At 37.0% G+C, this 25,079-nt stretch overlaps 2 protein-coding genes across 2 annotated transcripts in view; one reads left to right on the forward strand and one right to left on the reverse strand.

Moving 5' to 3' along the window:
• Positions 1 to 14,316, forward strand: part of THOC1 (THO complex subunit 1) — a 40,892-nt gene extending 26,576 nt beyond the window's left edge. The window contains exons 12-21 of the mRNA XM_068563563.1: positions 5,985 to 6,085; positions 7,332 to 7,398; positions 7,597 to 7,647; positions 7,738 to 7,808; positions 8,213 to 8,308; positions 9,064 to 9,129; positions 10,705 to 10,788; positions 12,451 to 12,598; positions 13,335 to 13,410; positions 13,919 to 14,316. Coding sequence (XP_068419664.1) covers positions 5,985 to 6,085; positions 7,332 to 7,398; positions 7,597 to 7,647; positions 7,738 to 7,808; positions 8,213 to 8,308; positions 9,064 to 9,129; positions 10,705 to 10,788; positions 12,451 to 12,598; positions 13,335 to 13,410; positions 13,919 to 14,214 — 1,056 coding nt within the window. The 3' untranslated portion in view covers positions 14,215 to 14,316. The remainder of the gene's footprint in view (positions 1 to 5,984; positions 6,086 to 7,331; positions 7,399 to 7,596; positions 7,648 to 7,737; positions 7,809 to 8,212; positions 8,309 to 9,063; positions 9,130 to 10,704; positions 10,789 to 12,450; positions 12,599 to 13,334; positions 13,411 to 13,918) is intronic.
• The window catches only part of USP14 (ubiquitin specific peptidase 14), a 48,452-nt gene continuing 37,583 nt past the window's right edge, over positions 14,211 to 25,079 (reverse strand). The window contains exons 11-16 of the mRNA XM_068563564.1: positions 24,788 to 24,853; positions 24,551 to 24,643; positions 23,013 to 23,141; positions 18,428 to 18,488; positions 17,955 to 18,062; positions 14,211 to 17,298 (exon numbers count right to left, since the gene is read on the reverse strand). Of these exons, the coding sequence (XP_068419665.1) occupies positions 17,147 to 17,298; positions 17,955 to 18,062; positions 18,428 to 18,488; positions 23,013 to 23,141; positions 24,551 to 24,643; positions 24,788 to 24,853 (609 nt within the window). The 3' untranslated portion in view covers positions 14,211 to 17,146. The remainder of the gene's footprint in view (positions 17,299 to 17,954; positions 18,063 to 18,427; positions 18,489 to 23,012; positions 23,142 to 24,550; positions 24,644 to 24,787; positions 24,854 to 25,079) is intronic.

The raw sequence follows: 25,079 nt of genomic DNA on the forward strand, positions 1-25,079 counted from the left end.
TGGCCTACCATTAATATTTCATAAGGAGAGAAACCAAATCTTCTGTTTACTATAGATCTCATTGTCATATGAGCTGTAGGCAATGTGTCTAACCACTATAGTTGAAATATATACAAACTCTTGGGTTAGTTTATTTTTCAGAATTCTCTTTTGATGTTTGACTTTCTCTGCTGAATTCCAGTTCTATGGCATGAAGGCATTGATGAATCGTTAGGGTTTTACAAACTGCAGTTTGTTTGAAGACTTTTGCTGACACTCATGTCAGTTTTAACATATGGGTGTACTTCCACTCACCTGAAAAGGTAAACACAATTACTAAAGTTTTACATGCATAAAATCAACCTGAAACGGTCCGCAAGGTGGGAGGCATGAGCTGCCCTCTTTATTGTGACACTCCTGTACTCTGTGGGCCTGACACAGGGCAGCTCCATAAATACCATTGAACATACTGGAGAGTTTAGAGCATACTCATCGTTCTTTATTATTTTTAGAATCCCTTCTGTGTGTGAGTCAATCCATAGTTATGCAAGCAAGATAAGAGTAAATTCTTTGGTGCTGCCAAGCAGCCATTTAGGAAAGACGAAAGATAGGGTTAAAAAAAATACCCTGCCAGTGTAGACTGGATTTGGAGCCTAGTTCTGAAGAAGGACAAAGTATTTTATGCCACGGGTGTAGGTCACAAAGTGAGAGGTAAAAATTACCACTTTAAATGCATTAATGAAAAATTTAAGAGTGACAAATTGAGAATTCAGGAAGCTAAAAAAGATACGGAATAAACCTCGAGAGAGAAGTAAGTAATAATAATAGCACAAATTAATGAAATAGAACAAAGAAAACTATAGAACATATCAGGAAAACCAAAGGCTTTGAAAAGAAAAATTTTATAAAAAGGATTTTTGTAGAAGTTCTTGTAGAACAGGCCTGACTAAGGAAAAAAGTGAAAACGTACCAATAAAATAGGAGTAATTGGAAATACAGAGACAGTAAAATGTGTAAGAGACTATATTTCTAACTGCTGATTTTTAAATCTAATAGTAATTCTGTAGAAAAACTTAATTACCAAAATGGATTCACAAAGAAATTAAAAGCCTGAATAAACATATAACTATTAAAGGAATAGTAATCAAAGTGACACCTTTCAAATGACATCAGGCCCAGATTTTTTTAGGTACATATTATCGGCACTTCAAGGAATAGAGGAAAAGCAACCCAGGTCCTTATATGAGATTAATGTAACTTTTAAATAAAATCCCAATAAGGACAGACCAAGAAAAAAAGTATATATATCAATTTCACTTATGAATAGAGATGAAAAATATATTGTAAAAACTCACAAATCAATTTTTTAAATTGATAGCTATTTTTAAAAAATAGAGACTAGGGGCTTCCTTGGTGGCGCAGTGGTTAAGAATCCGCCTGTCAGTGCAGGGGACACGGGTTTGAGCCCTGGTCCGGGAAGATCCCACATGCCGTGGAGCAACAAAGCCCGTGCGCCACAACTGCTGAGCCTGCGCTCTAGAGCCTGCGAGCCACAACTACTGAGCCCGTGTGCCACAACTGTAGCCCGCATGCCTAGAGCCTGTGCTCCGCGACAGACAGAAGCCACCAAAATGAGAAGCCCACACACAGCAATGAAGACCCAATGCAGCCAAAAAATAAATAAATAAATTTAATAAAATAAATTAAATAAAAAATAGAGACTAAATAATATTTATAATAATATTTATTATTTAAGTCTCTAAATAATAGACTTAATATTTATTAATATTTTAATAATCCCAGGATTGTATGATTCAATACCAGAAAGATTAATATGAAATTAACAGATTAATGGTTTTTAAATAAAAACTATGATCATCTCAGATGCCAAGAAAATTATTTCAATACAGTCTAATACTCATTACAAAACCAAATCAGAAGTAGAAGGGAATTTTCTGTAACTTGATTAAGGGGATTGACAAAAACCCTATAGCAAGCATCATATGTAATGATCAAACTTTCAAAAGTATTCTCAGTAATTTCAAGAGCAAGACACGGATATCTACCAACCATATTTCTGTTCAACGCTGTAGTGGAGGACCTACATTTCAATAAGAGAAAACAAAAATGAGAGTTATATGTATTGGAGAGAAAAGACTGAACTGTCTGTAATTGAAGGCAATATAATTGTCTACAGAGAAAATCCAAGAGAACCAACAAACTTTGAATTAAGGAGGCTTCAGCAAAGTTACAAAAGAAACATCAATAGTGTTCCTATAAGTAACTGGTTCCAAAATGTTATTTACAACAGCAATGAAAACTAATACCTATGAGTAATCTTCATGGAGAAAATTATAAAAATAAAGAGATACGACTACATTTATAGAAAGGAAGACCCAGTGCAACTTCTCCCCAAATGTGTCCATAAATTCAGTGTATTTTAAATCAAATCCAAACAGGCTTTTTGAGGGAACTTGAATAGTTGATCTTAAAGTTTTTATGGAAAAGCAAAAAGCCAGGAGTAACTAAGCCAAGAGTAACTTCTTCCTCCTAAGAAGGAACAGTTGCCCTATCAGATATAGATATTAAGACCTATAAAGCTCTAATAATTAAAACAGTAAGTATTAGTACAGGTATAAAGAAGAAAAAAGAACTAGGACTAGACAAAGTGAAAAGACAAGCCACAAAGTAGGAGAAAGATATTCACCATCTCCAGAACTGAGGAAGATTAGTATTTTGAATATACCGTTGACAAAAAGACAACCAAATGGAAAACTGGAAAGATGGTATGAACAGGTAATTTACAGATGTAGAAACCTGAATAGCTAATGAGCTTATAAAAGATGCTAAATTGTCACTAGTAGCCAAAGAAATTAAAATGAGATAATCACTTCACATTTGTCAAATTGACCAAACTTAACTATCCTAACAATAAATGAAATGTATTGGCAAAAGTGTGGGGAAAGGAGAACTTTAACACACCGCTGGTTGAAGTATAAATTGATACAGCCACTTTGCAGAGTAATTTTATAATAAAGAGCGAAGTTAAAACTTCTAAGATGTGGGCCCTAGAGAATCACACATATGCACAAGGAAATATATAACTCATTGTAACTTAGGTGTTTGCAAGTGAAAGTTTGGAAACGACCTAAATGTTCATAAGCAGGAGACTGGGTGGGTGGTAAATTTATACCCTCGCGTTCTATAAAGCACTGAAAATGGATGACTTAGGATGGGGGTTGGCAAATTACTTACCATTTCTGTAAATGAGTTTATTGGCTCACAGCCATGCTCACTCCTTTACGTGTCGTCTGTGGCTGCTTCTGCATGGCAACAGCAGAGATAAGTAGTCGGGACGAGGACTGTATGACCACAAAGCCTAAAATAATTTACTGACCCTTAACAGAAATTTGCCAACCCCTAAACTAGAGCTACACGTATCAAGTTGTGTAAATGTCAAACATAATATATGAGAGAGGGCTTATTGCAGAATAATGTGTGTAGAGTTTGAAAACATGCAAAATACCTTGATATTTAGATGCCTCTATATGTATAATAGTGTAAAATATGCATTAGAATCAGCAACACCGAATACATGGTAGTGCTTTCCATAGTGGAGGGAGCTTATAGAGGGGCTTCAACAGTTTTGATAATATTCTATTTCTTTAAGAAATGTGGAACAAGTAAAAATGTTAGGATTTGATAAGTAACTGGATCGTGAGACATGAATGTTGTATTAACTGTACCTTTTTGAACTTTAAAAAATACTCCACAATTTGAAAATTGGATATTTTGATCTGATGTGTTAATAATCACAAATTAGTAGGAATTTAATTAATGAGAATGCTCTTAATATTTTGTTTTTTAGTAAAGATTTTTTAAGCATTTTGTGTTAAAGTAACAGAAATGGAAGATTTCATACTTCAGTTTAATTTTTCCAGAGCATTGTTTTGCTTTTAAATTTTTATATTATGAAAAGTTTCAAATGTGCAGAAAGGAATATTGTTTGTATGTACGATTTATTGACAGAAAGGCACATAAGGATAACTAAGAAGAGTAGCCTGAGCCTTTTTAGGTTTAGAATAATAATCAGGAAGGCTGAGGCCTGAGCTAAGAGGTGTAGTAAAAGCTAAGGACAATAAAAGGCCCTTTGTTCACAAAACAAAGACAACAAAGAAATATTTGACCCAATGCATGATGTAAATGGTGTAATTTAAAAAATAACCGAAGAAAAGCAGGACTAGAAAATATATATTATCGAAGAAAGAATACAATTGATAGTCCCACCTCTTACTAACTAGCTGTGTAACCTTGCAGGGGTCATTTTTACTTGTCAGGCCCTCATTTTCTTAAGGATAGTGTGATGCAGTTAGTTTAAATGATCAAACTAGTCCCCTCCCACCTGTGATTCAATGTCTTGTTGACTTCTGTTTTCAATCCATTGTTTCTGTCAAAAAAAATTATCACCCAACATAAAAAATAAATGTGGAATAAGGGACTTAAAGCTCAAGGTAGATGAAAAGTTCATAAACAGCACCTATTTCTTCAAGCCAGGAGTTCCTGTCTTCACTCTAAGCTGAACGCCTCAGGGTCTTCAAACAGGCCAGTCTTCTTACTTGCCTCAGTCTTTTTTTTTTTTTTTTTTTTTTAAATTTATTTATTTATGGCTGTGTTGGGTCTCCGTTTCTGTGCGAGGGCTTTCTCCAGTTGTGGCAAGCGGGGGCCACTCTTCATCGCGGTGCGCGGGCCTCTCACTATCGCGGCCTCTCTTGTTGCGGAGCACAGGCTCCAGACACGCAGGCTCAGTAATTGTGGCTCATGGGCCTAGTTGCTCCGTGGCATGTGGGATCTTCCCAGACCAGGGCTCGAACCCGTGTACCCTGCATTGGCAGGCAGATTCTCAACCACTGCGCCACCAGGGAAGCCCTTGCCTCAGTCTTTGTACCTCCTGTTTCTTTCTTCTATTCGCTCCAACTTTAGGTTCGCTCCTGTGGCTCACGGTTGCTGCTTTTTCCAGGAAGTGTTCCTGGAGTAGTTTAGGCAAATGGATGGATGGTGGAGCCTCTCGGTGAATTAGCCAACACCGGAGAAAAGCAGGCTTTGTTGAGGAGATTGGTGTGTTTTATTTTGGACAGGAAATCTGATCAAGTGTCAGTGGGACATTCAAATAGAGATAATGTAGTAGCTTCTTGAGCACACAGATCTGGAGATTAGGAGCGAGATCTAGGTTGAGAGTATAGATTTGGTATATAGTTTGGTTATCAGCTTATACGTGGTAATTAAAGAGGAGAGTGTAGATTGGAAAGAGAAGAAAGCATCAAACCAAATCCTGAAGAAAATCAGCATTTGAGGGAGAAGGAGAAGAGAAGGAGAGAAGAAGAAGATAGAAGAGTAGCCAGTGAGATTGGAGGAGAACTAGAAAAATATGACCCCATGGAAGCCAAGCATATCGAGTAGGATGAGGACTATGAAGAGTGCTCACTGGATTTAACAACAGATGAGTCATCGGTGGTCTTGGCAAAACACTTCCCGTGGATTGGTGACCCAGAACACCACTGGTTGAGGCGGGTTGAGGGGAGGATTGGAAACAGTGAATGTAGCCAGTTGCAGGCACTTCCTAGGACTACAGAAAAGAGCGACATCCCTCAGTATTGTATTGTTTATCCACAGGGACCTCTTCTTTAGCCATTATTTCTTTATATGTGGGAAAGTGACAGCCATACTTTACTTTTTTATATTTCTGCTTTTATCCTGACCTCAGGACCACAGATATAACATTGCTATCCACCAACATAAATACCTCATGGCATAAAATGGTTAAGAAAGCTAAATGAAGCTTTGCTACTCTATCCTGGGGCTTGTGCAGTAACACCTCACATGCAGTGAGTTCTCAGCACGTGTTTTTTGAATTGAAATCTTCCATTTCTGTAATAGCATCACCTGCACCTTTAGGTAGAACTTGAATTTAATGTGGTGTTTTGTGTGTGTGCTTGTTTTTCGAGTAGCTGATGGATTTACAACTGAGCGACAGTAACTTTCGTCGACACATCCTGTTGCAGTATCTCATTTTATTCCAGTATCTCAAGGGGCAGGTCAAATTTAAAAGGTAAGTTAATATGGGGAGTAAGTGGTTTATAAACAGCAGCAAAGAGAATGATTGCTTACTGATGTATATTTTTATGTAGCGCGCTCATTTTGTGTGGAAGGGTCACCTCCCTCAAACATTTCATTTGCAGCAATATTAGATAATCAGGGGCTTTTGTTAGCTTAACAAGATGCTAAGGTATTTGTTTTAGAGAAAAGGCATTGACTATATCTGCTGCCAGTGTCTTTCTTGCTGAGCACCCGGCATCCTGGGAGTTCTCAGTTGTCTTGGTGGGTGGAGGTCTTTGCTCCTGATTTCCATCATTCCTCACCTCACTCAGACCTTCTCCAAACCTGATTTGCAAACTCAGCCAATAATACTTCTTTCTCCAGGTGTGGGACTATCTAGGACATTAGAACTGAAAAAAATAAAGTAAAGCTTTGAAGCACGGAGGAGTTCTAGTTTCTTTGGGGTTTCAGAAAGCCTAATGAGGACCTCCGCTGTCAGTCTGAATACCTCCACCTGTAGGGCGGACTAGTCCCTCTTGTCCCACCCAAACTGAAGCAGAGCTCCCTGTTGCTGGCTGGTATCGGAAGTTTGCAGAGCAGTGTTGTATTAGTTGTAAAGAACGTGGCTTTCTACCTGCTGGTTTCATCACCCACTAGCTGCAGTTCAGCTTTCAGACTTGTAATTTTAAGATAACACATAGCAAGCACTCAAATATGTTATTTGTTATCCTTCTATCTGTTGTGGAGGTTTGGTATAGCATAGTAGAAATTGGAGGCAGACCTGGGTTTGAATTCAAGCTTTATGGCTTGAGCCTCTGTAGTCTGTTTAATATACGCACATGTCCTTGTTTTGAGAATTAAATGAATAATGTATGTAAAGTCCTTAGATCCTGGCACATGGCAGTCTATCAGTATTCGTTGGATGGCTATAAACTATAGAGCACCTAGTCCATAGTGAGAGCTGCATTAATGGCAGCTATTAACAATTTGGGTCTGCCTTCAGCCTTCTCTAGTGTTTTGGGGGTTTTATTCATCGTATCTTGAATGCGTTTTAAAGGAACGTAGTGTGACGTATTTGAATGTGCATGTTGGAGAGAAGTGTGATAACATTTTCTCTGAGGCTGTCATCCCACACTGAACTCCTTATTTTAGGGAGCGTTCATTGCTTTGTTCAGTGCTTCTTCAAGACAGTCCATAAACCTTAAAATTGAACATACGTTCTTGTAACTCAAGCATGCTTTTATTGCTTTGTTTCCTAGTTCAAACTATGTTTTAACTGATGAGCAATCACTCTGGATTGAAGATACTACAAAATCAGTTTATCAAGTAAGTTCATCACGCAACAAACCCATGATTGAACAAAATGAAAATTTAGAATTTTCTTTGTTTCAGCCCCAAATAGGAAAATAAGGATAAAGTTAAGCTCAGGTACAAGACCACAAACACTTCTTGGTTCTCTGCCTACAAACCACTCCTATGATGCAGAAAGTTGTTGAAAGCTTAGTATATTCTTTCTAATCACAGCTACTATCTGAAAACCCCCCTGATGGAGAAAGATTTTCAAAGATGGTAGAGGTATGTGTTCTATATTTACATAGTCTTCTTAGCACCCAGTAGAGTTTCAAAGTCTTCATTATGGAAATGTAATTTCTTTGTTTTTCCCAGCATATATTAAACACTGAAGAAAACTGGAACTCATGGAAAAATGAAGGCTGCCCAAGTTTTGTGAAAGAAAGGTAAATATATACTCATCTCAAGCAATATGAGAAAGGCTTTCAGAATAGTTTGGTATGATTATTTTACATCATGTACAGATATGTGTAAATGTATTTCATATAAAAAATGTAAATTGTATTCCATAAAAATTACAACCACTTTGATATACTTCTATTTGACATTTTTATCTCAAATTTCTTGTCATTAACTTCTCAGAACAAACTGATCTGTTATTAATTATTGGGAAAAAAATGCTGTGTACCCACTCCTTGTAATTTGTCCCCTGGTGTGGCATTTTTGTCTTCTCTCTGATGAATGTAATAATATGAAGCTTTCATATGAAGCTTTTTTAGGAAGAAAACAATTAACTAAATTTTCTTTTACATTAAACATTTGAAATTCCAGTATGTTTTGTTCACCACAGAACATCAGATACCAAGCCGACAAGAGTAGTACGGAAGAGAACGGCTCCAGAGGACTTCCTAGGGAAAGGACCCAACAAAAAAATTCTGATGGGCAAGTAGGTTAACCTGTCTCATAGGTGGGATGTTATCACAGAGGCTTTTATATTGTGAAAATATTACTATAAGAACTCCCAAGGTTTTGTGTTTTTCCAGTTTTTTGTGTGTTTGGTATGTACACAGATGACTAAAGCAAAACACACCCTATCAATCTGTAGGGTCCATCATGGATTCATGCAACGAGACAAAACTTACATTTTTTGTCTCCTGCTTCCAAAATCCATGGCTCTAGGTTCTGCCATTTTTTCCATGTCACAGACAATACAATTGCTGTTAGATTGATCCAGCTTACTTCTAGTTGTTGCACGGTACTATAATCCTTTCATTTCTTTTACCTTCTAGTTAACTATTCATTGCGTTATACTGCATTTGAATATTTTTAGAAAAAAGTAATGGTTATCACTATCATTAAAGGGAGCTCAGCTCAGCGCTGTGACGACCTAGATGGGTGGGATGGGGTGGGGGGGGGGAGAGCCAAGAGGGAGGGGATATAGGTATACATATACGATTCACTTCATTGTACAGCAGAAACTAACACAACATTGTAAAGCAATTTTACTCCAATAAAAAAAAAAGGAAAAAAAATCATTATCATTAAATATATGCTCATATAGAAAATTTGCTAAATACCAAAAATGATTAAAACTCATCACCACCCCAAAATCCACTATTTAAGTATTTTTATAGTTTAAAGGTAGACGAGAACGGTGTCCATAAAAAAATGTATTTATTTTTGTGTCTGTCTATCTTGCAGTGAGGAGTTAACAAGGCTTTGGAATCTCTGTCCTGATAATATGGAAGCCTGTAAATCAGAGACAAGGCAGGTTTAAAATGTTTCATGTGAAGTATTGCTTTTCTCAAATGTTAACTAGAGTAGAATTTTGTCAGCTATAAGCAGAGCTCAAAAGAAATTTTAGTTTACTGTGGTTGACTTTGGCCCAGCAGAATATAGCTTTCCATAAAACACCTAGAAGTACTGATAAAATAATCGTAGAAATCACAGGAAATAAAGATTCACAAAAGAAGGGGGAACTAAAGACCAAAGTAAGAACTAATGCCGCGGTTGCTTCTAGCTGGGGAGCAGTGCAGGTGATTCCCACATTGGGGAACCAGAGAACTTGGGTTTTAACGGCCAGAAAAGGACAGAAAGTAAAGCCTAAGGGCTGTACAAATATGTAACTGAGTTTCCCCCAAGTAAAGCTGAGGCCCTCAGTGCACACTATCTGTAAAAGAAGGGCATGGCGGGAGGAGGAGGGACTTGCTCACTGGCACAGGAAGCAAGGAGCTCGTCCATTTCCACCTGAGATATGGGCGAAAAGAAAAAAGTATTCCCTGAGAAATTATAACCACAGGTCTGCTGTCATGCAGTCTTAGAGTTTATATTTATACTACCAGCAGTGTAAAGGAACGACCCCCAAGCTAAGAGGGTGAACTAAAAAGTCCCAGGCTGATGATAGAAAGCTTGTGTCGGGGTAGGGTGACCACACCTTCAACCTAAGCCACACAAGGATTCTACAGGTAAGTCTGAAGATAAACTCACCATCCAAACTTAAGAAAACAATCTACCATGACTAAGAATCAGCAGACACAAGCAACTAAAAGGAACATGGCACTCTCAAAAAGGACCAGGCAAATTAGAAAAAACAAGTACTTCTTGTAGCAATAAGAAAATATAGCCGTTTTGTACAACACAGGGACTATAGCCAATATTCTGTAATAACTGTAAATGGAAAATAATCTTTAAAATTGTATAAAAAAATTTTTTAAAGATATGATAAATGTTTAAAAAATATATAGTCACTGAAATTACAAATTTAATAGGCTGTCTTCAGAGAGCCCATTTTTCTCGTTTTAGTCAAAGATGTCTTCTGATAAGATTCTTGGGTCTTATTTGCTTGACTGCATCAAATTTTATTTCTACATACAAATGCAAGAAAGGTGCAATTAAAAACCAATCATGCTACCATGGTAACAATCTAAACTAAGCTCAACGTTAAATTCATATGGTCTGGTTATTAGATTTGGTTTAATTCTGGTTTTAACAATAAATATCCATGGATGTTGACATGGCATGAACATTTCCTGCTTGCTGGTAAAATTTAAATGCTCTTAAACCCCTGGCTACCCTCTGTGACCAGCAGCACCGTCATATGTGACAGTATACAGCGCAGTGTGTGTTACATTATAGACTAGTATATAAAATGGTGTAGTACCACACTGCCCTCTTCATTGTCCCCTTTGGGAATTTTAGTTTTGAGTCACCTCCTTAAAAATCTGAGTTCCTAAGTAATCTAAGTGAAAAATCAGTGTGGGTAATGCTGGAATCTTTATTGCCACCATTGTATGAGCATTAAGAACACACATGATCCTCACTAGTTATTTTTTTAATGCCCAGGGAATATATGCCAACTTTGGAGGAATTCTTTGAAGAAGCCATTGAACAGGCAGACCCTGAAAACATGGTTGAAAATGAATACAAGTAAGTAATGTTTCTCATGAACTAATTTCCCTAATACCTCTTAAGAATTGTATGTATACTAGAATGCTTATCAAGGCAGACAGTTGAGAGCATAGTACTTTTCCTTTTAGCTGAGTTTATGTGCCAGCTTCACATTACTGCACGTCTTGATTTCAATGACCATTCCCATCGACTAACAAGCATGACTTAGAGTCACGCTTGTGTCAGAAAAGTAGAAAAATCCCCCTTGAGCCCACCTCTATCACCACTTTTCTCTGTTCCCCTTCAAATCACAGTATGTCCAACAGTGTTTGATAATTACTGCCTTCATTTCCTCAGCTCCTTTTCTCTGGTCAGCCCATGCCTGCTGGGCTGTCTCCCCATCACTCCACTGAAATAGCTCTGATCATTTTTTGACCTTTCGGCAGCATTCTCCAGTTGATCTCTCCCTGCTTAGATAATGTTTTCTTCCCTTGACACCCATCTAACTGCACTCTCCTCCTGTTTTTCCCTTTGCCTCACCATCTCAGTCTCCATTGCTGGCTCTCCATCTAACTCAAATTTTGTAGTAACTTCAGGATTTAGTCTTAGCTGTATCTTCCAGGTGACACCACACAGGCCCATGGTTTTAAATAGGCATTACAGCATCGTGATCCGAGGGCAAGGGCGCTCTCATCAGCCTGCCTAGGTCAGTCCTGGGACTCTACCACTTACTGGCTAGGCTTCTAAGGGCTAATTTAAACCCTTCTTTGCTTTGTTCCGTTATCTGTTAAATAGTAATAGTACCCATTTCACAGGGTTATTCTGAGCGTTAAATAAGATGGTTCACGTTGAACCATGCACTGCCTAGCGGTAGTTTTTCAGGTGCCAAGACTGTCTCAGAGGTAATGAGGCTCATTTATGAGCAGTGACTAATAAACTAGATTGCTACTCTAAGAACTTGTGGGGACTTCCAAGTCACTTACAAAAACTCTTAAGTGCAACAAATCTGTGCTCTGGATTCTCTGTAGCTTGCCTGTTTCCAAAACATTATCTTTATAGAGTTTCTCAGGTTTTTCTTACCTTACTGTGTACCACCTATTATTAAGGAACAGTTCGTGGATTCTGTTCTTGGTATCACTGCTTATGGTGTTGGCTACTGGATGTGTCCCTTTTAGTTTTGGAGTAATTTTTATTCACTGAGGTTGATATTCAGCAAATTAAAGTTTAGATGTTACATAAATTTTTAAAAAACAGATTAATTAACATGATGAAAACTGTTGGGTTTATAAAATATTCTGAAACTCACACCTGCAGATGGCATTGCCAGTTTGGATATCAAGTCAACTGAACATAGTGAACCATGAGTATTTTTCTAAATGACCAGGGGGATGATTTGTCCTGCGCACATAGCATCTGGCCAGTCCTGGACACATACTAATTGACTTTTAACTTAAAATGTATGTAAACTTTTTAAATTTAAAAACTGCTGCATATGAACCTGCCTCTTTGGATTCTGTTGGTTTCCATTTATAAGTGAACGGCATACTGAGAGGTTCTTTAGGGCTATGATCAGAATGAGAAGAATGGTGCCTTCAGCTACTGACCTGGGAGTATAGAATTTTGCCTGGTGAACTACATTAACTAGAAGGGAATATAGAAATAAATAAGTATAAATTACAAGACTGACATCTCTTTTTATAGGGCTGTGAACAATTCTAATTATGGTTGGAGAGCCCTGAGACTGTTAGCACGGAGAAGCCCTCACTTCTTTCAGCCAACCAACCAGCAGTTTAAAAGTTTGCCAGAATATCTCGAAAACATGGTAATAAAGCTAGCCAAGGAATTACCAGTAAGTAACACAGATCAATTTTTACGTCCCTTAGTTTGCGTTACCTTCTTTTTTTAAACTGCTATTGCTGTTTGAGCTAAGAGCTGAATTTAGCCTTTATCATGTGGAAAAAAAAAAAATCCATAAACCCCCTTGTTTTAGAATGAGGAAAAAAATGCATTTGAGTATACATTTATAGGAAGTACATAAATTGATAAAGTAACTTTATATACTGTATAAAAAATTAACTTAATTATTATACTTTGATTAAACTTTTTTGTTTGCCAATGCATTATATTTTATCAAAGGTAGGGCCCATGGGGTAGTGGTAGGCAGCTTGGCCTATCTTTCTACTCTTTTCTCTTTTCCAGTACAATATGGTAATAACTATACTGTATGCATAAATCTGAATTAAATTACTCAAAAAAAAATGTTAAGGACATGGTTGCTCCCCGAGTCTCCCCTACACCGTTGTTACCATATGCTGAGTACTTGCAAGTCATCTTACCATACTTCTTACTGGCTCCCTTCTTCCCAGGTTGGAGTAAGAGTCTTTCCAACCTTCAGTCTTCCCCGCCCCTCCTTCTCCAGGTTAACATTTTCCCACTGTGATCCTTACCTGACATTCACATTTAACACTCTCAAGGGTAAAGTTCTGGGCCCCGTAATTAGAATCTCATACCTAAACAGAAAGTATCCCCAGTTATCTGATTTTAGAAGTTGGCATTCTTTTAAAACATTCTTTTACTCATTTTAGCCTCCTTCTGAAGAAATAAAAACAGGTGAGGATGAAGATGAGGAAGATAATGATGCTTTACTGAAGGAAAATGAAAGTAAGAATTGAATTTTCTTGGCTATTTTACAAAATTGGAAAAGATTGGGGTTCTTTGTTGAGAGGTACGTTATTTGATCTACTTCTCAACTTCTACCATTTTTCCCAGCTGTTTCTTATAGTGAGGAATCTAAAACATTGCTTGATAATAACTTTTAAAATAGTACCTTTTATACAGTAAAATTTGGAAGTGTTGGGAAGAAAAGTACTTACATACATTTGAAGGCAACTCATACCTCTGTTAATTCTTGGGGTTTAGATTGGGGGCCGCTGGTTTCAGAAGCCTTCCTGATTATAATAGAGGTAACAGCTTTAGCTTTGATTGAGTCCCTAATGATCATAAGAATGGTAATTCAACCCGCAGAAAGTATAAAAAGGAACTGTTTTACTTTTAAAATAAAGCTTATTAAAGGTGACTAATATCTCAGTGGCCCCATACTCCATTTTATATTTTGAATCGTATACATCCTCGTACCTTGTTCATAATTTATGTTTCCTGTGTTTTCTAGGTCCTGATGTTCGGCGAGACAAACCTGTAACAGGGGACCAAATAGAGGTATTTGCCAACAAACTGGGTGAACAATGGAAGATTCTGGCCCCCTACTTGGAAATGAAAGACTCAGAAATTAGACAGATTGAGTGTGACAGTGAAGACATGAAGATGAGAGCTAAGCAGCTGCTAGTCGCCTGGCAGGATCAGGAGGGAGTGCACGCGACACCCGAGAACCTGATCAATGCACTCAACAAGTCTGGGTTAAGTGACCTTGCAGAAAGTCTAACTAATGACAATGAGACAAATAGTTAGCTTTTTTTTTTTTATTATTAAAACTGTGATAAGCTTTTGTTACCAAGCAGCATTTGATAAGAGGTCCACTGGTTTTGGTAAACAATAAACATTTTTATAACAGTTGTACAGTTGGCTGGTGCTCCAAGAACAACAGAATGCATGGTGGCTCTTGATGACTGACCTCAGGGTCTGGGGGGACAAGGGGGTAGGTTGGGGAAATGGCCAAAGTAAAGTGACCTCAAGGTCACATAATATTTTTGTTAATTAAACATTTATAATAAAGTCAGTAAGCAATATTTAGGGGCATGGTGTTTCCTAAGATACACTATGCCAAACTGGTTTCCTGCATTCCATTAGTAGTTACAGAATTTAACTTGCTATCCTGAACATCCCACAGTAATACTTTCTGAAACCATATGACTGCTCTAGTCTCATCTATGCTTTAAAGCAGAGGATCAGCAAACAATGGCCTGTTTGTCACCTCTTTTTATAAGTAAAATTTTAATGGTACACAGCCATGCTGGTTCTTTTAAGTACTGTCTATGGCTCCTTTCATGCTACAACAGCAAAGTTACATAGTTGCAACAAAGACTTATGGCCTGCAAAGCTTAAAACATATTTTTAAAATACCTGGCCCATGGCAGAAAATATTCTCCAACCCCCAACTTTAAAAGAAATGGGGTGAAGTCTAAAACGTAGTTCTTTTAGCCTTACAGAACTTATTTTAAGCTCTCAAGTCATTAAAATAGGGATACACACCTCAGGGATTGTTGTGAAGTTCAAATGAGATGTATGTGAAAGCATCCTACAAACAGCAAAGCACTATGTAGTCATGGCTGGAGACAGTTTCCATTACCCTTTGGGGTGCTAAGGTCATCGTCTGAATCCTAAAAATATTCTTGCTGGGGCTTCACCTCACTCTCTAGTCCAACAGTGATCCAGCACAGCTCTAATACCAAAAGGGCCTCAGTGCGAGGGGCACAGCACCTAAGGCACGCTCAGGAACCAATCAAGACATTTTCTTGCTTATTCTCTCTTTTCAAAGATCTTATATGAAAGGTTGAATTCTAAAATAGCCTTAATAGTTTAAAACAACACTAGTGTAAGTCCAATTTCTTATACTTTATAATGCTTTTTTGGATCAAATAAAATGAAGTGTTTTGTAATGACAAGGAATTATAATTTAAAATGCTAATTCCATACAAGGCTTATATACTATACTTTGTTCTAACCCTACCTGATCTAGTAGCTACAGCATCCTCCAAATCGTAAAATCTGAATTGTAATTCCTAAATTGGTGTCCTCAAAATTGTTCAGAACAAAATAAGATAGTGAATAAAAAAACTTCACAAATTTACAAGCATCACACCAATATATAAAAGAATCATTACAATTCTTATGGTCTCATCCTCCCTATTCTATTCTGCACCCCCTCCAAAGCAAAAGGAGTACTGATTGCCAATTATTAAAGCTTAGCTGAAGAAGCTATTTACAAATAAATTTTCCTGAAATGCTTATTTTATCCCCTAGTGTTCTTAGATTATATTACATTGTTCAAACTTGAGAGGAAATGGCCATTATTCTCTAAGAATCTAATAGGTATCGCTACTATGCTCTGCAGAGCATTAAAACAGCATAAGCAAAGATGAGATTTCACGATAATCCCCAAAACTTTATTATAAATATCTAACTCAAAGGAAATCAGACAAGTTAGCTGATGTTCTATCCTTTCGCAACCAAGCAAGGCTCCTAAAACAAAAATGAATTGACTAGAGTGTATTAAAATGGAAGAAACATACCATATATATTGAAATATCTCATACTTTGGTATTTCTACCATCACTTTAAAAATCGTTGGTATTAAATTTTGATAGGCATTAAGAATTTGGGGGTTGACACGGGAGTAGAAATAAACATCCAACTGAGCCAAGGAACAGATCTGATAACATGGTTGCGTTCAGCATCCAAAGAACTCCATTACTTTTACAACTCTATTTCTTTTTAAACAGAATATTATGCTAGCAGGCAAAGACGACAGTATTTCTAAATGGATGCTTAAGAGCATAGTTAAACTAACCACCTGCAGAAACTGTAATAGTAGTAAACATATCTGAACTTCAGCCAAGCTCCAACACTCAACAGACAAAAGACTTGAGGTCAAACGCTGTTAGTCCCTCTTTGTTTTTGTTTTTTTTTTATTAAATTATCCTAATTTTCTAAAAATAAGCAACCGGAGCTTGTCAACATTATTTTTAAGGTTGATTACTACAAAACCATTGCAAAGTTAAATGTACAAACCTAGTACATCAGAGACACAGTAATAAATGTATAATCAAATGTACTATTATTGATCACAATTTATTTTAAAGTCATGAAAAGCCAGCAACAGTCAGGCTGGACAAATACTTGATTGTACCCATGTTTCCATGGGATGGGGACAGCAGCACTGAGTTACACAATGAGATCAACACTTAACTTCCTTTCCACCGTCCTGGCAAAATTTTTGTTAGATAATGCAAAGGATGGGCAGCTACTGAATCACTGGTGGTTTGAACCATGCAAAAACAACAAATAATAGAGTAATAGGTGTGCAATAAACATCTGATTGCTGAATCTTGGGCTGAAAAAGACAGGAAGAAAAAGTATCACAGAAGGTAATCGTTGAAAGGCATTTCAACTCATAATTTTTAAAAATTAACCCAAGAAATAAGCTTTTTAAAAATGTCTTCCTGTCACCTTTATATAGGGCAGCACAGTCCAAAGGCAATTTTCTCTTTTCTGTTATTTTTTAGGTCGATAACACAGAGTGGTCTGCTTCTGCCCTCTTTTGTTCCACATGAGGGGAAACATGTAAAACCACCTAAAAATCTTCCTTTAAAGCTCTGGGTTATAGAAATGATCAACAAACAACATTTATTTCACACCTAAGCATAAATAGCTAAAATGAAGATTACTGTTCACTTTCCTCTTCCATTATTTCAATTCTGCGAGGCCCATAGAGTAGAACATAAGCTATATGCCAGTCTCCACCACCAGAAAGCCTCAAGATATCCTCTGGTGTCACGATGCTGACCTTATCATCATCAAACTTAATCCATTCATCTGAAGTGCAAAAGAGAAGAATGAAATTAATCTCATATATGATTTTTTCAGAGTTCCATTGCAAAAAAGGTACTGAGTAATTTTATGTACAGTAGTAGTCCATCTGCCATACCAACAGTTCTCAAAGTGTGGTCCAGGGACTACTCAGGTTCAAGATCTTTTCAGGGGTTCCATGAAGGTTACAACAATTTTCATAACACTCCTAAAGCATTATTTCCCTTTTCCGCCTCATTCTGTGAAGTGTGCTTTGGAATTCTCCAGAGGTTACACAATGTGTGATAAAGCAGCAGACTGAAGGCAGAAACGGGAGAATCTAGCTGTCTCCTATTAAGCCTAACAAAACAGACTTAGAAAAATGTAAATCAGTATCATTTTTTGCCTTTGTTTTGGAAAAGATTGTAATTTTTATTTTGAAAATGTTATTTATGTTAATATGTAATGACTTCATTCCTCTCAGTTTTAAATGACTTCTCAGTTTTAATTTCTATTATAGTAAATATTGAGATAATCCTCATAAACAGAAGCTCTTTGGGATCCTCAATAATTTAAGAATGCAAAAGGAGTTCTGAGATCAAAAAGTTTGAGGACAAATGTGCTAAAAATCTAAACAACTTACCAAAATAGTATGGAACAATTTAAAAAAACAGAATCTTTACCTTGTTTCCTTTTCACCCATGATACGTAATGACCTGAAGAGCTAGATCTTCCCTGATGTGTTAGCACTGCTTGTAAGTCATAGTATCCACAATTATTGGAGCCAATGTCTAAAGAAAGATGTAAACCCAATAATATTAGAAATGAACAGATATGTGCTTTCTCAAGCTAAGTAACAAGCAAGAACAACTCAAGTTTACCCTAGAGAAGTACTTTGTTAAAATCCAATAAGATACCACTGTCCAATTAAAGGTTCATGAAAGATGTTTTAAGAAGTATGCTATCATTCATAGAACATATATTCACTAAAAAAGTGATTTTTTTACTATGTCATACTAAGGTAAATTATAAGAAACAACTTTTTTTTAAAGCACAGTATCTGAAAAAAACAGATATGTGGAAAGAGTAATTTTACCTTAAAAAAAAAAAAACCCTACACACAGTAAAACTCAACTGAAATGAAGATTTCACTTACCATCAGCAAAAGAAAAGGGTTCATACTTAACTTCTTTTGGGGGACTACTCTTTTTGTCACTCTGAGGAGAAAAAAATTTTAAGTTTTCATGATATTGGAAATAAAATTTATATTCTCAATGAGTATCCATCTCCACAAATATTTACTGTCTATAATGCAAATCACCAAGGCAAGACAAAGAAAAAATATGATCTGCCTTACAAATTGCTCAAATGATACAGCTACAGTTAACATAAAACTGTAAACCCAAAAGTCCTACTCTTTAACAGTCTCATATGTATAGTAGGAGATCCTGATTACAGAACCAACTTCAAACCACTAAACCTAGAGCACACCAGTGAATAAATACAGAGTACAGATAAACACTGCTCTAGGGTAGAAAAAGAAAACCCAATTCTGCAACTTTTCCAGAACGCTATCAAACCATATAGGTAAAGACAAAACAAAAGAAAACCTGCCTCAAAAAAAAAAGTCGAATTACTGCAATTAATATTATATCTACTAAGCCACGGCCACCTGCCACTTCAGCCCAAATGAACTGAAACATTTAATTCAGCAAATATTTACCTAAATTAAAAGAGGCATGATTTACAACTTTAGACAAGGATCTTCAATGGGAACTCCCTTGCCTCAACCCATTTCAGTGTGTAATATAAAAACAACTAAGCAGGGGCTTCCCTGGTCACGCAGTGGTTAACAATCTGCCTGCCGATGCAGGGGACACGGGTTCGAGCCCTGGTCCAGGAAGATCCCACATGCCGCGGAGCAACTAAGCCCGTGAGCCACAACTACTGAGCCTGCGCTCTAGAGTCCGCAAGCCACAACTACTGAAGCCCACGCGCCTAGAGCCCATGCTCCACAACAAGAGAAGCCACTGCAATGAAGAGTAGCCCCCACTCGCCACAACTAGAGAAAGCCTGTGCACAGCAACAAAGACCCAACACATCCAAAAATAAATAAATAAAATAAAAATTTAAAAAAAAAATTTATTTAGGCATACGGACACTAAGTTCTTGAAGACTATAATGATAATGAAGACAACGCAAGCAGTTTAAAAGATAGCTAAAGTGACAAGAAGCCAAAGGATCTTACAACAAAGGCAATTAGGTCAACCATTTCTTTATATATTTTTAACACCTAGAGCAACCCAAAAAAGGCTATACAAAGAAACACATTAAAAAACATTACACATGGGCTTCCCTGGTGGTGCAATGGTTGGGAATCCGCCTGCCAATGCAGGGGACACAGTTTCGAGCCCTGGTCCGCGAGGATCCCACATGATGTGAAGCAACTAAGCCCATGTGCCACAACTACTGAGCCTACGCTCTAGAGCCCACGAGCCACAACTGCTGAGCCCGTGCACCACAACTACTGAAGCACGCAAGCCGTAGAGCCCATGCTCCACGACAAGAGAGGCCACCGCAGTGAGACGCCCACGCACCATAGCGAGGAGAGGCCCCTGCTTGCCGCAACTAGGGGGAGCCTGTGTGCAGCAACAAAGACCCAATGCAGCCAAAAATAAAATAAAATAAATTTTTTAAAAAATCAATTCTTCAAAAAAAAATTATACATAACCTAGAATTCTAAAAAATGTTCATGTAACCTACAAGAAGGGAAAACAGAAACAAAAATCAGAACAAACAGCAAAATATAAAATAGATTTAAACACTAACATATTAAGAATTACATGAAATGTAAATGGTCTAAATGTACCAATAAAAAGACAGAGGTTAGCATAGGATTAAAAAACATGACCCAACTATATGCTGTCTATAAGAAACTACCTTCAAATATAGCATGGGCAAATTTAAAGTAAAAGAATGGAAAAAGATGTATCATGCAAACATTAACAAAAAGAAAGCAGCAGTGGCAATATGAATATCAGATAAAGTAGACTACAGGACAAAGAAAATGACCACGAACCGAGAGGGACACTGCATAATAATCAAAGAATCACTCCACCAAGAAGACAGAGCAATCCTAAATGTGTATGCACCAATTAACAGTTACAAAACATGAAAAGCAAAAAGCTAACAGAACTGAATGAATGGAGAAACATACAAATCCACAATTTTAGTTGAAGACTTCACCACTCCTCTTTCAACAACTGTTAGAACAACTAGACTGAAAAACAGCAAGGTTACAGGAAAATGCAACACCATCAACCAACTGGATCTAATCAACATCACATAATACTCCACTCAACAACAGTAAAATACACATTCTTTTCAAGTGCCCATGGAACATTTACCAAGATAGATCACATCCTGAGCCATAAAGCAAACCTCAACAAATTTAAAGGAATTTAAATCACACGAGTGTGTTTTCTCACCACAATCGACTCAAACTAGAATCAGTAACAAAAAGATAACAGGAAATTTTCCAAACACTTGTAAATTAAACAAGACACTTCTAAATGATCCAAGGTCAAAGAGAAGTCTCAAATTTTTTAAAAATACGAGAAACATAATGAAAATGGAAATGCAATACAATTCATAGGACACAATCTGAAAGCACTGCTAAGAGGAAATTTACAACACTAAATGCACACATCAGAAAACAGGAAGTCTGAAATAAAAGATCTAAGTTCCCACACCATAAGGACCTAGAAAAAGAGAAGGAAAATAAACCCAAAGCAAGCAGAAAACAGGAAATAATAAAAGTAAAAATCAATAAAACGAGATGCAGAAAAAGAGAGAAAAATCAATGAAACGAAATGCTAGTTCTCTGAAAAGAGCAATAAAATTGACAATCCTCTAGCAAGACTGACAAAGAGGAAAAAAAAAAAAGACACAAATTAACAATATCAGGAATGAAACAGGGGACAGATATCGCTACACACCCTGCAAACATCAGAATCATCATCATCCTAGGAACAACTCTGCACACATAAAATTGACAAGCTAGATGAAATGGATCAATTCCACAAAACCACAAACTACCAAAACAAACCCAATATGAAATAAATTTGAATAGCCCATAACTATAAAGTTCAATTTTTAATTTAAAAACTCCTGAAAAAGAACTCTGCAGGCCAAGACTGTCTGACCAAGACAATTCTACCAAACGTTTAAAAGAGAACTAACACCAATTCTACACAACCTCTTTCAAAAAAAATAAGAGAAAAAACCATCTAATAAACCAATTCAGGAGAGTAGATGTTATAAGATCAATATACAAAAATCAACTGCAATGAATGCAAAAATGAAATTTTAAAAACTATGCCATTTACAAAAACATCAAAAAGAATAAAATAGTTACAAATAAATTTAACCAAAGTACAAGAAATGGACTTCCCTGGTGGTGCAGTGGTTAAGAATCTGCCTGCCAATGTAGGGGACATGGATTTGAGCCCTGTCTGGGAAGATCCCACATGCTGCGGAGCAAATAGGCCCGTGCGCCACAACTACTGAGCCTGCACTCTGGAGCCCGCAAGCCACAACTACTGAAGCCTGCACGCTGCAACTACTGAGCCTGTGAGCCACAACTGCTGAAGCCTGCACGCCTAGAGCCCGTGCTCCGCAACAAGAAAAGCCAACACAAAGAGAAGCCCGCGCATCACACAAAGAGCAGCCCCCAGTCACCGCACGTGACCAAAGAAAGCCTGCACCAGCAACAAAGACCCAACACAGCCAAAAATAAATTAATTAATTTATCAAAAAAAAAAAAGAAGGGGGTAGGGGGAAAGGAAAGAGGATTTGGCTACAAAGGGGCAGCATGAAGGATCGTTGTGGTAGGGGAAATGTACTGCATCTAGACTACATCAAAGTCAGTATCCTGGTTGTGATATTGTATTACAGCTTTGCAAGATGTTACCACTAGGAGAAACTGGGTAAAAGGTACTCAGGAACTCTATTATTTCTTGTAACTGCATGTGATTCTACAATTATCTCAAAATAAAGTTTAATTTTTTAAAAATTGCTTTTAACACACAAACACAGTAACCTGCAGAAGAATTTAATTTTAAAATTTGGTATATAATATCACACTGGAAATATTCCTAGTTACCAGGAAGTACCTTTTTCCTTTTGAAGAAAACAATCCAACATATAATTCAGCTGTCCCTTCTCTGAATTTAAAATATACAATTTATTAAATATAAAGTTGCTAAGGTTATAATTTTACCAGTTATAGGTGCTTGTTAAAAGATATGACTTAAGTTGTCACAGTGGGCATAATGAAGCAATATTCGATAACACTAATTCCATTTTAAAAACTAGAGATGCCTTACAAGGAAAATAATAAAATACTCTGAATTTTACAAGGCAAGATTTTACGGAAATAAAATAAAAATTTGAGGAAATAAATATTGATATAAAAGGAATATAAGCTGCAGATTTTTATGGGAAAAGAAAATATTAAGTTTATTCTACCATAAAGGACCCATTTAGCATAGCTAGAGTTCTTTTTCTTATGCTAAACACACCTAAAACTTTAAGGGCTTGCACCAATACCTGCAAGATTTGTATATATGCTAAACACAGGTTCATCCATTTTTACTAATAGGTTAACAATATAAAATGAATACTGGACACGGATTAAAGATAAACATATTAAGATTAGAAAATGACCAATAAGAACCTACTGTCTTTGGCTGCTGATTTACTTTTTTATCTTCCAGATCCTTGAATTTTGATCGAAAAGAAATCATTTTCTCTTGAAGTTCTGGTGTACATAGTTCGTACACATCCAACATAAGAGGAAATTTAACATCCTATATACAAACCAAAAAGAAAAAGTGCAAACAGACTTATAAAGGTAGTTATTTAAAATATTTATCACACTTTTTAAAGTATTGCTTTCATATTCAAATAAAGTTGAAAATAAGAACTGTAAAATTCACATGGAAATCTATGCATTTGAAGATATCAGTGTTTATTTTCAATCTGGTCCTAACTTTAAGATAAAAAAATTTTTAACTTTTCCATTAAACATTTTAACCCATGAAACTGACCTCAGAGGAGTTACCAAAAAATTTAAACAACAGGGACTTCCCTGGTGGTCCAGTGGTTAAGAATCCACCTCCCAATACACGGGACACGGGTTCGACCCCTGGTCAGGGAACTAACATCCCATATGCCGCGGAGCAACTAAGCCTGCGTGCTCTAGAGCCCACGCACAACTAGAGAGCCCATGTGCCGCAACTACTGAGCCCGTGTGCTCTGGAGCCCCACGCACCAAACTAGAGAGCCCACATGCTGCAATTACTGAGCCCGTGTGCTCTGCAGCCTGTGTGCCACAACTAGAGAGCCTGAGTGCTGCAACTACTGAGCCCACACACTCTAGGGCCCGCATGCCACAACTAGAGAGAAGGCCGCACGCTGCAAAGAGCCCACACGCCACAACGAAAGATCCCGCATGCCGCAACGAAGATCCCGTGTGCTGCAACTAAGAGCCAATGCAGCCAAATAACTAAGTTTCTTTTTAATTTAAACAATAAAAGAAGCATTTCAGAAATACTAGACTAGCAGATACTTCAACTACATTTAACCTGTTCATATGACACTAAGTATATCTGAAAATGTATTATAAATTTCAGCTCAAGAGGCTAGAATTATATATACCTCTCCCAAGGATCAGAGACTCTATGGATACACAGCAGAGCTACAGTTCAACAAAACAGATGAATCATAAGGTAGGCTCTGACATCAAATGATTACAATTCAAGTATTCCTTGGGCACCAGTAACTTAACACTCTCCTTTCACCTGGAAGAAAGGAACCGCCTAGAATAGAGTGTGTTATATTGCCCCTTACCCCACTCCCGTCCCCAAACCTACTGGACCAGTATCTCTGGAATTGAGGATCTGGTCTAGGGCAATATTTCTGGGGAATGGAGGGCATCCATCAGAATTACCTTTTGAAAAATGTAAGACCTAAGGCCCCACTTAATCAGATGCTTGGTGGCGGTAGAGGGGCAGGCGTGTGTATGATTTAAAATAAAAAGGACAACAGATAATTCCAATACATATTCTTATTAAGAACCACTTGTCTAATGTTAATAACTTCCCATTTATACTATTTTAAAGTGAGTTTATCCCTAAAAGAATAAGAAACCTATTGTAAGTTAAGAATTACCTTCAAAGAATTACAATAATTTATTATAGTAAGGTTCGTTACTAACCTTAAGAACTTTGGCATTCACAGATTCCTTCTCTTTATAAAAAAATCGAACCATCTGAATAGTCAAGTAAGCAGGCAACCGGCTGATCTTGGACTGAGGAGACAAAGTGGAAAGAAATTCTGTAACATACAAATACCACACAAGTTTTTAATTCCTCAGCTTGGTAAAAACAAAGACTGGGTAACATTAATTAGCTGGAAACCTTTCTAGTAAATGGAATTGGATTCCAAAACTTACAGATTTGATGTACAAAGCATTTCTTTGCAATGTTGGAGACTGTTTGGTGATTTCTTCCTGAAGTCGCTAAAAAAGAACATAACAGAAGTCCAAACATTAAAGAATTTTCTTCTGTAATACAGTTATATCTTTAATTCTTTTAAAAATTATCAACAGTACTAATTAATAGACAACAAATAGTACGTCAACGGATTTATACCCCTGAGAAATAATTTGAATGAAGACAATGTGGGAAGGCTTTTAGATATGGTTCAGTTCTTAAAAGGCATCAATTTTTACTGGCGTGAACTCC

The sequence above is a fragment of the Eschrichtius robustus genome, chromosome 14 (genome assembly GCF_028021215.1).
Source record: "Eschrichtius robustus isolate mEscRob2 chromosome 14, mEscRob2.pri, whole genome shotgun sequence".
NCBI lineage: Eukaryota > Metazoa > Chordata > Mammalia > Artiodactyla > Eschrichtiidae > Eschrichtius > Eschrichtius robustus.